Source organism: Schistocerca gregaria, chromosome 2 (genome assembly GCF_023897955.1).
Source record: "Schistocerca gregaria isolate iqSchGreg1 chromosome 2, iqSchGreg1.2, whole genome shotgun sequence".
NCBI classification, from domain to species: domain Eukaryota; kingdom Metazoa; phylum Arthropoda; class Insecta; order Orthoptera; family Acrididae; genus Schistocerca; species Schistocerca gregaria.
In genome coordinates this window covers 79,165,651-79,182,759 of record NC_064921.1, presented here as the reverse complement: position 1 = coordinate 79,182,759, position 17,109 = coordinate 79,165,651, and the positions used below count along the sequence as shown (strand labels likewise).

General features: G+C 44.0%; 1 protein-coding gene across 1 annotated transcript in view; it reads right to left on the bottom strand.

Moving 5' to 3' along the window:
• Positions 1 to 17,109, bottom strand: part of LOC126336350 (uncharacterized) — a 474,839-nt gene that overhangs the window by 347,503 nt on the left and 110,227 nt on the right. Inside the window, exon 5 of the mRNA XM_049999936.1 lies at positions 6,115 to 6,392. Within this exon, the coding sequence (XP_049855893.1) occupies positions 6,115 to 6,392 (278 nt within the window). The remainder of the gene's footprint in view (positions 1 to 6,114; positions 6,393 to 17,109) is intronic.

Here is a 17,109-nt window from a genome sequence, read left to right as displayed (position 1 = left end):
GTGTCGTGTTCTTAGGTCAGTTAGGTTTAAGTAGTAGGGGACTGATGACCTCAGCACTTAAGTCCCATAGTGCTCAGAGCCACTTGAACCATCTGAACCCTTTCATGCTCGTCGACTCTTATAAATGCCGTCTGCAACTGTAGCCACTTCAGAGTACAAAAAACGAATCATTTCATCCATTTGTTCCTCGGTGGATACGGGCAATGGGGCAATGCGAATAAAATTCTCTGAAATCACTAGGGATAGTGCTATTCGCTGATCCGACACAGGTTATGCACAAGAACAATATGTAAAGCCGCATCAAAGCTGAGCCAGTGCTGTCAACCTATGAAAGAAAAATAAACAACTTACGCCTCAATTAGCTCCTCTATCAGTGTTGCATATGAGGTTTACTGTGGACACTGCTGCGTGCTGAGGTTAGAACAGTAGCTATTGTGGACACTAATAGGTAGCCACATTAAACGAATGTTACTGTCAGCATTATCAGTTGGTCACATTAGAACGGAGATTATTATAGACGCTAGCAGCAGACCACGTTAAAAAAAGGGGTCTTACTATGGACACAAACAGGTGGTCACTGCTGTGCCTGGGCATGTAGCACACCAACATAGCGGGACAGCATCTCGAGTAGCCGATACACAAGATCGTAGGAGCCACGACAACGAGAGCCAAGACAACGCGAGTCGTGGCCGACAACAACAACATGGAATGTTGTCAACGCCAAATCAGGACGCTAGCGGTACAGCCCCGGCTCATTGATCTCTACAACAGGTGGCAGCCACAGCGCACCTACGAGGCGCAGATATCGTGAGTCCATTTGCTACCGCCTTATCACGTTGCAAAGCAGTCCGCGAGCAGTCCTTCTGACGCCACTGTATTTAAGGCGGCACAAGGCCTCTGTCCGGCAGTCTAAGCCTTCTCACTAGAACAGAGAACCAATGGGGCCTACTTCGAGCCACTATCCGTCTACGCCTATGCTGCGATGTGACATGGTGACCTCCCGAAGCTCTGCAATCAGAACTGTGCTATTCAGCTGCACGTCACTGTGTTGTGTTCTTGGACAACCGCCCTTGACTGTCATCCTTCCGCGCGTCGTCTTTTGCCTGTTTAGAGTCAGTGAAGTTGTCTGCTTTGACAAACAGTTAAAATCCTTTGTCAGACTGCTTAAGCTCTCGAACAGAGATAGTTGCAGCCACAGACAGCAGTTTGGTACAGAATAGTTAAATGTGATTTTTATGTTCTTATTAATAAACATTTTATTCCTTATCTATGCTTAGCAAGCCTTCAGTCATGTGAAACAGCGGTTATGGTGGACATAAATAGGTGGTTACGTTAAAACAGAGGTTACTGAGGGTGTGAAAAGGTGAGCACCTTATGATGTGTTTCACTGTGCACACTATCATGCGGTCAATCAGAATAGTAGTTGCGAAATGCGGCAACAAATTAAAAAACGGTAATCACTGTCGACGTTAGATGCTGCCATATTAAAAAAGATGTCGCTGCAGACATTATCAGGTGGTTGTTTGAAATCAAGGGGCTACCATAGATATTAGCACATCGTCGCTTCATAAGGGTAGTTAATGTGTTCACTAGCCACTAGGAAGGGGTCACATTAAAAGAAGTGTTATTTTTGACATCAGCAGCAATTCACGTTATGACAGGGATCACTGCGGACACTAGCAGGTTACAATGAAATGAATACCCCTAGCTGGATACAGGCGTTGATATAAGTCAACGGGGACAGTTGAAAATGTGTGCCCCGACCGTGACACGAACCTGGGATCTCCTGCTTACATGGCAGACGCTCCATCCATATGAGCCACCGAGGACACAGAGGATAAGGCTACTGTAGGGTCTTATCTTTGGCACGCCTCCCGTGAGACGCACATTCCCAACTTCTTGTCCCACACTATATTTTTAGTGCCCCTGCCTATTATACTCATTACTCGAAGCTTTACAGCCAATTCAGGTAAGCGTTCAGACACTGTCTGTGCATGGCCAGTGAGCCATATATATATATATATATATATATATATATATATATATATATGAAGATCGTATCTGTTCTCTCGGACATGTCCAGAGGAACAATACCATCTTCATATACAGGGTGTTACAAAAAGGTACGGCCAAACTTTCAGGAAACATTCCCCACACACAAAGAAAGAAAAGATGGTATGTAGACATGTGTCCGGAAACGCTTAATTTCCATGTTAGAGCTCCTTTTAGTTTCGTCAGTATGTACTGTACTTCCTCGATTCACCGCCAGTTGGCCCAATTGAAGGAAGGTAATGTTGACTTCGGTGCTTGAGTTGACACGCGACTCATTGCTCTACAGTGCTAGCATCAAGCACATCAGTACGTACCATCAACAGGTTACTGTTCATCACGAACGTGGTTTTGCAGTCAGTGCAATGTTTACAAATGCGGAGTTGCCAGATGCCCATTTGATGTATGGATTAGCACGGGGCAATAGCCGTGACGCGGTGTGTTTGTATCGAGACAGATTTCCAGTACGAAGGTGTCCCGACAGGAAGACGTTCGAAGCAATTGATCGGCGTCTTAGGGAGCACGGAACATTCCAGCTTACGACTCGCGACTGAGGAAGACCTAGAACGGCGAGGACACCTGCAATGGACGAGGCAATTCTTCGTGCAGTTGACGATAACACTAATGTCAGCGTCAGAGAAGTTGCTGCTGTACAAGGTAACGTTGACCACGACACTGTATGGCGAGTGCTACGGGAGAACCAGTTGTTTCCGTACCATGTACAGCGTGTGCAGGCACTATCAGCAGCTGATTGGCCTCCACGGGTACACTTCTGCGAATGGTTCATCCAACAATGTGTCAATCTTCATTTCAGTGCAAATGTTCTCTTTACGGATGAGGCTCCATTCCAACGTGATCAAATTGTAAATTTCACAATCAACATGTGTAGGCTGACGAGAATCCGCACGCAATTGTGCAATCACGTCATCAACACAGATTTTCTGTGAACATTTGGGAAGGCATTGTTGGTGATGTCTTGATTGGGTCCCATGTTCTTCCACCTACGCTCAAAGGAGCACGTTATCATGATTTCATACGGGATACTCTGCCTGTGTTGCTAGAACATGTGCCTTTACAAGTACGACACAACATGTGGTTCATGCACGATGGAGCTCCTGCACATTTCAGTCGAAGTGTTCGTACGCTTCTCAACAAGAGATTCGGTAACCGATGGATTGGTAGGGGCGGACCAATTCCATGGCCTCCACGCTCTCATTACCTCAACCCTCTTGACTTTAATTTGGGGGGGGGGGCATTTGAAACCTCTTGTCTACGTAACCCCGGTACCAAATGTAAAGACTCTTCGTGCTCGTTTTGTGGACGGCTGTGATAAAAATACGCCATTCTCCAGGGCTGCATCAGTGCATCAGGAATTCCATGCGACGGAGGGTGGATGCCTGTAACCTCGCTAACGGAGGACACTTTGAACATTTCCTGTAACAAAGTGTTTGAAGTCACGCCGGTACGTTCTGTTGCTGTGTGTTTCCATTCCACGATTAATGTGATTTGAAGAGAAGTAATAAAATGAGCTCTAACATGGAAAGTAAGCGTTTCCGGACACATGTCCACATAACATATTTTCTTTCTTTGTGGGTCAGGAATATTTCCAGAAACTTTGGCCGTACCTTTTTGTATCACCCTGCATACACTATCAGGTTCTCGGACTGAAATGGTGGTTACTATGGACATTAGCAGGAGTCACAGTAAAACGCTAGTTACTGTTGAGATGGACACTAGCATGTGGTGATGGTAAAACGGTAGTTACCGTTGATATTTGCATGCGGTCACGTTCAAACCGTAGTTACTGTGGACACTAGCAGGTGGTAAAGATAAAACAGGTGTTACTATGGGCATTGCTGTGGACACTACCAGTGGTCACATTCAAACTGTAGTTACTACAGGCACTATCATGTTGCCAGGTTAAAATGGTAATTACTATGGACATCGGCAGGTGATAACGTTAGAACGATGGTTCTGTAGTTTCTGTTGACACCTGCATGCAGTCATATTAAAATGGTAGTTACTGTGACATTTGAATACAGTCATGTTAAAATGGTAATTAGTGCAGACACTAGCGGGTGGTCACCCTAAAACAAGTGTTACTGTGGACACCAGCAGTGGTCAGAGTGAAACGTGTGGTACTGTGGTCGTGTTGAAACAAAGGTTACTAATGACACAAGTAGGTGGTCATGTTAAAACAGATGTTCATATGGTCACATTAAAACAAGTGTTACTCAGGTCACGTTAAAACAGATGTTACTGTGAACACTAGCAGGCGACTGCGTTAAAACAGATGTTAGTGTGGGCTCTTGCAGGTAGTCCCATTAAAACAGGTGTTACTGTGGCCACGTTAATACAGGTATTACTGTAGACGCTAGCAGCTGCTCACGTGAAAATGGCAGTTACTACAGTCAGTAGTAAGTAGTCACTTCGAAAGAGGTGTTACTGTGGACACTAGCAGGTTGTTGTTGTTGTTGTTGTTGATGTTGTTGTTGTTGTGGTCTTCAGTCCGGACACTGGTTTGATGCAGCTCTCCATGCTACTCTATCCTGTGCAAGCCTCTTCATGTCCCAGTACCTACTGCAGCCTACATCCTTCTGAATCTGCTTAGTGTATTCATCTCGTGGTCTCCCTACGATTTTTACCCTCCACGCTGCCCTCCAATTCTAAATTTGTGATCCCTTTATGTCCTACCGACCGGTCCCTTCTTCTTGTCTAGTTGTGCCACAGACTCCTCTTCTCCCCAATTCTATTCAATACCTCCTTATTAGTTATGTGATCTACCCATGTAATTTTCAGCATTCTTTTGTAGCACCACATTTCGAAAGCTTCTACTCTTTTCTTGTCTAGGCTATTTATCGTCCATGTTTCACTACCATTCATGGCTACACTCCATACAAATACTTTCAGAGACGACTTCCTGACACTTAAATCTATCCTCGATGTTAACAAATTCCTCTTCTTCAGAAACGCTTTCCTTACCATTGCCAGTCTACATTTTGTATCCTCTCTACTTCGACCATCATCACTTATTTTGCTCCCCAAATGGCAAAACTCGTTTACTACCTGAAGTGTCTCATTTCCTAATCTAATTCCCTCAGCTTCAGCCGACTTAATTCGACTACATTCCATTATACTCCTTTTGCTTTTGTTGATGGTCATCTTATATCATCCTTTCAAGACACTGTCCATTCCATTCAACTGCTCTTCCAAGTCCTTTGCTGTCTCTGACAGAATTACAATGCCATAGGCGAACCTCAAAGTTTTTATTTCTTCTCTATGGATTTTAAGTCCTACTCCGAATTTTTCTTTTGTTTCCTTTACAATATACAGATTGAAAAACATCGGAGAGAGGCTACAACCCTGTCTCACTCCCTTCCCAACCACTGCTTCCCTTTCATGTCCCTCGACTCTTATAACTGCCATCTGGTTTCTGTACAAATTGTAAATAGCCTTTGCTCCCTGTATTTTACTCCTGCCACCTTCAGAATTTGAAAGAGAGTATTCCAGTCACCATTGTCTACAAATGCTAGAAACGTAGGTTTGCCTTTCCTTAATCTTTCTTCTAAGATAAGTCGTAGGGTCAGTATTGCCTCACGTGTTCCAACATTTCTATGGAATCCAAACTGATCTTCCCCGAGATCGGCTTCTACCAGTTTTTCCATTCGTCTGTAAAGAACTCGTGTTAGTATTTTGCAGCCGTGGCTTATTAAACACATAGTTCAGTAATTTTCATATCTGTCAACACCTGCTTTCTTTGGGATTGGAATTATTCTATTCTTCTTGAAGTCTGAGGGTACTTCGCCTGCCTCATACATCTTGCTCACCAGATGGTATTGTCATGACTGGGTCTCCCAAGGCCGTCAGTAGTTCTAATGGAATGTTGTCTGCTCCCGGGGCCTTAGCCACTTTAAAATGTGTACTACTCTGGACACAAGGAGGTCGTCACGTTAAAGCAAGTGTTACTATGTACCCGAGAGCTGCGTCACTTTAAAATTGCGGTCGTAGTGGACGCTTTGAGGTAGCCATAAGCCCACGACTGCAGAGAGTGGTGGGGCTACGTACCGGCGAGCGTGCTGGCCCAGAGGCTGTCGACGGCTGCGGCGCTGCCCATGTCGGAGTACGCCTTGAGGCTCTCCAGCTTCTCGCGGTCTCGCGGAGCGACGGCAGAGGCGCCGCCGCTCAGCACCGGCGCCAGCCCCGCCTCCGCCGCCGACGCCAGCAGGTCTCGCAGGCTGACCGTCTGCGGCTGCGAGGCGGCGCACAGCGCGGCCAACACAGTGCCCGCCGACACGGCGCCGCGCGTGTCGCTCACCACGCCGCGCTCCCGGCACCCCGTCGTGCTGCAACACCAGACACGCCGATCACTCCGCACACCTGCTGTGATCCATTCGAGGTGTTTTGGACAACATGGTTGCGGAGTGCAGCAGCGATTAGTATGATTAAATTTTGGTCTCATGTCAAAGCGGTAGGTGGATCAAAACAAAATGTCCAGACACTCTGTGACCAAAATGGTGCTGTAACAGAGGATGACAGACTAAAGGCTGAAATACTAAATGTCTTTTTCCAAAGCTGTTTCACAGAGGAAGATTGCACTGTAGTTCCTTCTCTAGATTGTCGTACAGATGACAAAATGGTAGATATAGAAATAGACGAAAGAGGGATAGAGAAACAATTAAAATCACTCGCAGGACCAGATGGGCTACCAGTTCGATTTTACACAGACTACACGAAGGAACTTGCCACCTTCTTGCAGCGGTGACTCTAGAACAGCGTGGCTTTCCAAAGGATTGGAAAAGGGCACAGGTCATCTCCGTTTTCAAGAAGGGACGTCGATGTGCAGAACTATAGACCTACAGGGTGTTTCAAAACTGACCGGTATATTTGAAACGGCAATACAAACTAAACGAGCAGCGATAGAAATACACCGTTTGTTGCAAATATACTTGGGACAACAGTACATTTTCAGGCAGACAAACTTTCGAAATTACAGTAGTTACAATTGTCAACAACAGATGGCGCTGCGGTCTGGGAAACTCTATAGTACGATATTTTCCACATATCCACCATGCGTAGCAATAATCTGGCGTAGTCTCTGAATGAAATTACCCGAAACCTTTGACAACGTGTCTGGCGGAATGGCTTCACATGCAGATGAGATGTATTGCTTCAGCTGTTCAACACCTGGTCTTTCAAGTGTCCCCACAGAAAGAAGTCACAGGGGTTCATGTCTGGCGAATAGGGAGGCCAATCCACGCTGCCTCCTGTATGTTTCGGATAGCCCAAAGCAATCACACGATCATCGAAATATTCATTCAGGAAATTAAAGGCGTCGACCGTGCGATGTGGCCGGGCATCATCTTGCATAAACCACGAGGTGTTCGCAGTGTCGTCTAAGGCAGTTTGTACCGCCACAAATTCACGAAGAATGTCCAGATAGCGTGATGCAGTAATCGTTTCGGATCTGAAAAATGGGCCAATGATTCCTTTGGAAGAAATGGCGGCCCACACCATTACTTTTTGAGGATGCAGGGACGATGTGACTGCAACATGAGGCTTTTCGGTTCCCCATATGTGCCAGTTCTGTTTATTGACGAAGCCATCCAGGTAAAAATAAGCTTCGTCAGTAAACCAAATGCTGCCCACATGCATATCGCCGTCATCAATCCTGTGCACTATATCGTTAGCGAATGTCTCTCGTTCAGCAATGGTAGCGGCGCTGAGGGGTTGACGCGTTTGAATTTTGTATGGGTAGAGGTGTAAACTCTGGCGCATGAGACGATACGTGGACGTTGGCGTCATTTGGACCGCAGATGCAACACGGCGAACGGAAACTCGAGGCCGCTGTTGGATCACTGCTGCACTAGCTGCGCATTGCCCTCTGTGGTTGCCGTATACGGTCGCCCTACCTTTCCAGCACGTTCATCCGTCACGTTCCCAGTCCGTTGAAATTTTTCAAACAGATCCTTTATTGTATCGCTTTTCGGTCCTTTGGTTACATTAAACCGCCGTGGAAAACTTCGTCTTGTTGCAACAACACTGTGTTCTAGGCGGTGGAATTCCAACACCAGAAAAATCCTATGTTCTAAGGAATAAACCATGTTGTCCACAGCACACTTGCACGTTGTGAACAGCACACGCTTACAGCAGAAAGACGACGTACAGAATGGCGCACCCACAGACTGCGTTGTCTTCCATATCTTTCACATCACTTGCAGCGCCATCTGTTGTTGAAAATTGTAACTACTGTAATTTCGAATGTTTGTCCGCCTGAAAATGTACTGTTTTCCCAAGCATATTGCAACAAACGGTGTATTTCTATCGCTGCTCGTTTAGTTTTTATTGCCGTTTCAAATATACCGGTCATTTTTGAAACACCCTGTATATCTCTAACGTCGATCAGTTGTATAATTTTGGAACACGTATTATGTTCGAGTATAATATGTCTTCTGGAGACTAGAAATCTACTCTGTAGGAATCAGCATGGGTTTCGAAAACGACGACCGTGTGAAATCCACCTCGCGCTATTCGTCCACGAGAGTTAGAGGGCCATAGACACGGGTTCACAAGTAGCTGCAGTGTTTATTGACTTCCGCAAGGCGTTCGATACAGTTCCCCACAGTCGTTTAATGAACAACGTAGAAGCATATGGACTATCAGACCAATTGTTTGATTTGGATTGAAGAGCTCCTAGATAACAGAACGCAGCATGTCATTTTCAATGGAGAGAAGTCTTCCGAAGTAAGAGTGATTTCAGGTGTGCCGCAGGGGAGTGTCATAGGACCGTTGCTATCCACAATATACATAAATGACCTTCTGGATGACATCCGAAATTCACTGAGGCTTTTTGCGGATGATGCTGTGATATATCGAGAGGTTGTAACAATGGAAAATTGTACTGAAATGCAGGAGGATCTGCAGCGAATTGACGCATGGTGCAGGGAATGGCAATTGAATATCAATGTAGACAAGTGTAATGTGCTGCGAATACATAGAAAGATAGATCCCTTATCATTTAGCTACAAAATAGCAGGTCAGCAACTGGAAGCAGTTAATTCCATAAATTATCTGGGAGTAGGCATTAGGAGTGATTTAAAATTGAGTGATCATATAAAGTTGATCGTCGGTAAAGCAGATGCCAGACTGAGATTCATTGGAAGAATCCTAAGGAAATGCAATCCGAAAACAAAGGAAGTAGGTTACAGTACGCTTGTTCGCCCACTGCTTGAATACTGATCCTCAGTGTGGGATCCGTACCAGATAGGATTGATAGAAGAGGTAGAGAAGATCCAACGGAGAGCAGCGCGCTTCATTACAGGATCATTTAGTAATCGCGAAAGCGTTACGGAGATGATAGATAAACTCCAGTGGAAGACTCTGCAGGGGAGACGCTCAGTAGCTCGGTACGGGCTTCTGTTAAAGTTTCGAGAACATACCTTCACCGAAGAGTCAAGCAGTATATTGCTCCCTCCTAAGTATATCTCGCAAAGAGACCATCAGGATAAAATCTGAGAGATTAGAGCCCACACAGAGGCATACCGACAATCCTTCTTTCCACGAACAATACGAGACTGGAATATAAGGGAGAACCGATAGAGGTACTCAAGGTGCCCTCCGCCACACACCGTCAGGTGGCTTGCGGAGTATGGATGTAGATGTAGATGTAGATCACCAAAAGGCGTAACCTGTCGCCCTGTTACCGGTTCCAGATGCGGGTTCCTTACTAATAGCTTCCAATACCAACAAACATTTGATTTTCAATATTTCATCGGAGTGCTACCTACGAGGGACGTTCTATATTGATACGCCTTGCTAAACCCGCAGGACAGGACAGGTAGTTGGACTTATGGAAAGGGGCCAAAATGAGCGCCTGTCAGTGACACTCTAACTCATATAACTTTATTTATTTGATCAAACATTAGTGTGCTTTAAGAAAAGTCTTAGGCTCCACTTTTGCCTCTAGTGTTTGTACATTTCTTCAGAACACAATCTTATTAATCCCGATGGCCAACTTCTACAGGTTTTCAGTTCTTCTGTGAATAATTTGTATTAGTATGTTGCAACCATGACTCGCTGAAATGATTGTTTGATAATATTCAAATCTGTCAGCCATCTGTGTCCTTTAGTATTTGGATTACCACGTTCCTCTTGAAGTCTGGGGGTATTTTGTCTATCATATACCCTTCGTACCAAGTGGATTAGGTATGTCAAGGCAGATTTTACAAAGGATCACAATAATTCTTAGGAAGTGTTGTTTACTCAAGGTAGTTTCTTTTATGTATATTCTGGTAATGGATGACAATATTTCACGCTAGGTAATTAATTTTGGTCTGTGATTATGACCACCTTGAAAACATGGGTGTGTTCCATTTTTCAACAGCATCAAACCAACATACATAAATACAGTACAGTCAGAGTGTAATAATAAAATTCTAGTTGTTTTATCTAAAAATTGGAATACCACCTGCAAGCTACACAAACAGGCATGTTGAGTCTACACATCATCTTAGCAGACTAAATAGGTATTCCAGATACCTTGTCTAGACTCGAGAGTTTCAGTCAACTATTAAATTTTTCTTGCAGTATCATATCTTATCTTCATTTGCTTTCTCTTCCCTGTCTGTAACATTGTCTTGTAGTTTATTTCCCTTCTATAGACATCTAAAAATTCCTTTTATCCTTTCAGCATTGCCTTTTCACTTAGTACTAGCTTGTTGTCTGAGCATGATGTTTATAAAGCTGAATTTAGTTATCTGATGAATATGCCACAATATCTTATGACTTAAGGGCACAACCACTATAATTTTAAAAAGCGGCTAAAAGCCATGAACTCAAAATTCAGATGCCAAAGATAATATTTAGAAGGCAGGACGCCTCACGTTAAGTAAGTTCTATAATTTCGCTGAAGGCCCAAAAATCTAACACTTGAAAAGCAACAACCTTAATTTTAAAGACGGCTGAAGGTCCATGATTTAAGACTCAAGGTAAAATTAAACTAAAAAAACACAATACAGAAGATCTTATCTTCAATTAGGCTGAATGCGACAAACAATCTAACATTTAACAAGCAAGGAACTTTAATTTAAAAAGGCTGAAGGCCCATGACTTAAAAGACAACTAAAACAATTTTTAGTAGGCAGAAGGCCCAATGCTTTGTCTTTAAACAACATATTAATCAGACTGAAGGTCCACACAATCTAACGCTTGACAAGCAAGCAACTTTAATTTTAAAATGGCCGTAGGCCCATAACTTATAAACACCACTAAAAAAAATTGAACGTTAATTCAAAACCATCAGCTACGAGCTATAGAAATACACACAACAGAAAATAAGAAAAGGGAGTGCAGCTAACGACGCTCAGAAGTTTCGGGGGTCGGCCAGCACTTGAAATACTAACGATCACTTAGGTGAGACAGGATGTCGACCCAACCATTCTCGATCCTTCGACAACCCAACCAACAGACAGTCAACAGATCCACCGACAAGGTAACTTGCGCTCCACTCGATCACCACACAACCGGGAGTTCAATGCAAAACGTAAAAAGGACGCCCACAACCAAGGGTACAGTAAGCTGTCAAACTACACACCGTGCTGGACAGCGACAACACGGTGAGGAAAGGACACTGCCTGAATTTACATTAACGGCCAGGGCAGGTAACTGGAACGTTAACGGCCGCAATTCATTTGGTGCACTTCTATTGGTAATAACAAAATCAGTTACACTCCACCAGGCGGTGGCTAAACCTTCGCCATCTCGAACACACACGTTGTTGTTCATGGGAATGTCCCAACAGACAACAACGAGAACCAAACAGCACAATGTGAATAGTCTTGACTTGCTGGTAAATTAAAACCAAACTCAACTTTCGTGTCTGTGCTGTGTGTACTGTAAGACCTTCAGTACACACACCATCAGATTATTTGACTTGTTCTAACGAAGTAGGCAAGTGTCAGCAATATGTCTCGTGGTCTTATCGTGGCGTGTTTATCTTCTGGCGTTACGGCAGGCGATAGAAATGCCACTTGCACGCTTAGAGTAGCAGATTGACGGTGACCAACTTTAAACAGAACTTGATTAATTTTCACACACACTTATTAAAATAATAAGAAGCATAGAAATTACTTAACTTGGTTCTGGATGCTATTTACAATTGACAATCTGAAGTTCCTTTGGTATTGGTACATTAATCTTATTCTCACATATATCTCTGATACTTGACAAAAGTGTCTATTCATTTATCTTCATGGCTATGTACAGGAATATGGTAATATTATTAGGCGCAGACTGAAACTTGACTATAGACTGGTACAGACAAATGTAGAACTCGTACAGACTGCTGCAGACAAATGCAGACTGACTAATCAGAGCTCTCTACACTCATTATAATACCTCGCACGTTCATGTATCACTGCGCTAGTGTGATCTACGAGGAGAAAAGGTTCTATGTTAGCAGCAATCTCATTGGCTGCATTACATATTAATACGCGGATCGGCGGAAACAGAATTTGGTCCGTCTCTATGGCAGCGCCATCTCGTAGTGCGGAGACGGACGAGCGCTGCGCCTGCGCTGTTGTGCTTAGCGGGGCGCGCTCTAGTGGGAAAGTTGTGTACGCTCTGACAACGCGGAACTATGTACAACAGTGTCCAGGCTCAGTGAGCCACGGACCTCGTAGCAACGGGAACATCCTCTACACACTCCGTCAGTGTAGAGACCACTAGCGGGCCCGGCCAAACTACGCTACGCGGACATTTCCCCGCAGCTCCACGCCAACCGACCGACTGCTCACACACAGCACAGCCGGAAATTATAAGCACCAGACCAAAGATAATGCAAGGTGCGAATATCGATACACACCGCTGCTGCCTCACACGGAGAGAGAGAGAGAGAGAACATCAGCATAATCGGAATAACCGAGGGAAACCAAGATATAAACCAACACATACTATCAGCCCAGCCCGGTTCAAATATGATACGCAACACATTTTTTCTAGGCCTACCTCGGTTGAAAAAATGCCTAATTTGTAGTGGGAATTCCCGCTTCAGCCCCTATAGTTTCACGAAATTCCGAAAGGTAGCGGCGCTGTACGTAGCCTTCAAAATGGAGCCTGTAACGGAGCTGCGTTCCAAGCAGAGAGCTGTCACTGAGATACTTTTGGCGGAAAACCAGAGCATCGCAGATACTCTCAGGCGCTTGCAGAATGTCTACGGAGAGCAGGCAGTGAAGAAAAGCACGATGAGTCGTTGGGCGAAGTGTCTCCCGCGTGCCGGCCGTCCGCACGCAGCAGTGGCTCCTACAATGTAGAACATGCGGACACCCTCATTCGAGGTTTTACACGTATCACAATCAAATACCTAGCTGCATTAGTGGACGCCTCTGTTGGTAGCGCTGACACACTCCTCCAGCAGTTGGGATACTTAAAGGCGTGTGCCCGGATCTCGCACCTTCCGAGTTCCATCTGTTTGGCCCAGTGGAGGATGCACTCGGTGGAAGGCAGCAAGTGGATGATGGGGAATTTATTCATACAACAAGACGTTGGCTCCGACGTCCACTAGTAGAGTGGTACCATAGAGCAAGAGGCATATAGGCTTTCCCAGAACGGTGGCGTAAAGCCGTCGCATTAAACAGCAATTACGTTGATAAATAGTGTTTTATAGCCAAAAAGTCGGGAACGGTATGTTGTATTGGAATTTTTAAAAAAGCCAACCTGATTTTATATAAAAATATGTTGTATTACCCACTGAATGCCCCTCGCGATATGTTCCAAAACGCCTCACATAAAAACCTAATTTTTCCTCGGCTCATACTTTCGGGTCTACGGGTGAGAGTAAAGTAGGGTCAGGTGTTTTGAACGGGACAAGGACAGTTTGTATACTCGACATAAGGATTGTCTTACTGTAACTATCCTACAGTACAGGGTCAAAGTTAGGATATTATACACGTCCTCCAGCTTAGGCAAATGGACCAAACCGGTTGCTTCTTTTTGCATTATATGTGCTCTATGGTGCGCCTTAAGAGGCTTATGGAGGCACCATTTAGTTCGTTCGAGTTTCCTGAGAAAGCTTGAAAAACATGAATTTTGTGCACCAAAACCGAGCCACGCATTCTAAGACGGCTATGGCTGAAATTTTTGCAATATATTCCTAAGATCCCTAACCCAACCAACCTTGAAAGTGTTGATATTATCATCCGTTTCCGAGACACAGAGGTTCAAAGTTACCTTACTTGTACAGTTAAAATCAGGTACGACGACAAATGTATATAATAAATAACGGCAGGAAATTGTTCAAATTTTAAACGATGTATTCTATAGGCATTAGTATGAAAGTTCCACCCGCCCGTTTTCAAACATCTTTATCGTCGAAAAACATTCAAGAAATATGGTTTTTAATTTACGATAACCGAGATGAAAATTCCAAGACACCTATTCACGGCAAATGACTGTAATTTTTACGATGTTGTCGTAAGTTCCCAATATCAAAACATTATTCATATCTTTATCCGATTCCAAGATACAGTGGTTCAAAGTTACAGCACTTGTACAAGTAAAATACGCATCTAATAAAAGATGTGAGGCGAAATTTAGTTTGCGAAGGAACAGGCTGTAAAGCCTCTGCGCTACCATCACAAGGGTTCTGGGACCCCAATGTTGCAGCGATATTTTTTTCACGTAAAATCCTCTCTGAGGTTTGAAAAATGCCCTTTCCGGAGTATAATAAAGCAAATATGCTCCTTTTTATTAAAATACCGTGACTGAAACGTGGACTACGAGCTGCCTCCTTCGGTCTTCCTCAGCACCTTTAAAAATTTTCCCAAAAATTTTAGCACGCTTTCGTGCTGAGAGAAGGAGAGGGAAGGAAGAGATTAGTGTTTAACGTCCCGTCGACAGTGATGTCGTTAGAGACGGAACACAAGCTCGGAATAGGGAAGGATGGAGAAAGACATCGGCCGTGCGCTTTCAAACGAACCATACCGGCATTTGTCTCAAGTGATTTAGAGAAATCACGGAAAACCTAAATGAGGATGGCCGGACACGCATTGTAACCGGCGTCCTCCCGAATGCCAGTCCAGTGTGCTAACCACTGCGCCACCTTGCTCGATGGAGAGAAGGGGACAGTGGCGGTGGGAAAGAGACTGGAAAGTAATAAATACTGGAAGACAACACGTAGTCTCTTGCTATAGAAAGAGCGAAGGAGACAATGGGAGTGGCAGTTGACAACGACAGGACAGTGCTAGGAAAAGAGTGAAGAAGACAGTACCAGTAGGAGAGGAATAAAGAGAAGGAGAAAGTGGAAGCGCGTGAGAGCCAGTGACAATGAGAGACAGAGTCTACTGCAGTGACAACGAGGAAGAGAGGCATAGTGTGAGTGAGAAGAGATAGCAACAGTGTGAAGGAATGAATAAGATAGTAGCAATAAGCGAGAGCAAGAGGGAGGCAGTGGTAGGGAGAGATGACAGTAGTGGTAGAGTAGGACAGAACGAGAGAGACTGTGGTTGTGAGACAGGAGACAGTGACAGATAGAGAGACACAAAGAGATAATGACAATGAGTTGGGCTGAATGGGTGAGTGGGAATGAGCAAGTGGGAGTAGATAGGTATGAGAGACTTACAGTGATGGACTACTTTGTGTGAGCTACTAAATGTTTAGGGGACGTCGGGGGGATTGGGATTTGAGTTTCGGTTTAAAAAAGAGCGCGAATATGTTCTCATGTCAAAATTTTTGGGAAATTTTTTTAACGGTGTTGAGGAGCTTAGAATTATGCATCTGGTACTTAGCTTTTCAGTCAGTCTTTTAAAACAGGAACATATTAGCCTTTTTTGTGCTCTGTTACAGGCATTTTTCCGCTAGTCTGGTTTCTAATTACATTTAAAATGCTGTCGTGATCTGATCACTAAGAGGTATAATCTCACGTTAAAGATTTAGTACAATAAGTTAAGACAGAAATCGTAGCTCATGGTGCACAAATTACCCAAAATTATTCACGCAACATTTGAGAATAGCAACTTCCAACGAATTCTACCCATAATTTCAACCCTTTTCGAAACTTTTCGTCGCTGACGTCTCTATGAACTAATGAAAAGAAAAACATTTGTCGTTTATTACAATTTCGCAGTTAAATTACAAAAATAACAGAAATCTTGTACTTTGTAAAGTAATCAGACCTTTGAAGCTGCTTTGTAGTCAGGAGGTAGATTCTTTGAAGAACTGGAGTGTTAGGGGTATTACTGGCTTACAACCATATTAATACTGCACAAGCCCCATACTTCACGTGTAAGTGGGTATGAAGTATATCAGAATCATAATCTCCTTACTTCCATTTCATTCGAGGGTGGTACTCGTCAGTAAAGATTGTCGGAATTCCTGCATATGAGCTCGGCTTCTAAGTATTTTTGAGAAAGTAGAATGTTTCCTGCTTTGTACCGAAACGTGGGTGGTCAGAATTTCGACAGTAATGATTTCTGCGATGCACATGTCTTGTAGCGCCTCCCATTACAGTTTTGGAACATTTCAATGGCACTGTGATGCTGCGAAAACAAACTGATGAGAAATCGTGCAGCTCTATGAACGCCAGATATTGGGCAAGGAATGTGTAGTCCATTGTAAATAACATAAGGACGATACTTCTCTGCGAAGTCATATGAAATGTACATTAGTCAGAGTAACAGATACATGGGTCTTTCGTGATTGCATTGTAATGAAGCTTCTTCTATAGTTAACTAAAGTCCTGAAGAGTTGTGTTTGGAAACGAATTTCCTCGAATAAAATACGCCTTCGAAAGACAGCAGACAGACCTTTTCATTCTGTTTTGCCTTGAAACAAATGTACTACGACACGGCAAAAATCGATGCTCAACCTGCTACAACTTTAAAAAATCGAACATCCACGAAAACGCACAATTTGTTCATTCAACACCCGAGACTCATTCTCGGCATAAGAAATCGCGTAGAAAAGTATATTATTGAAGACAAGGTCAGTTATGAATGGCGGAAAGTTAAAGTGATGTCATGTAATCGTCAAGCATCTTCATATGGAGCAGGTCGGAGAACTGCGCTCAGG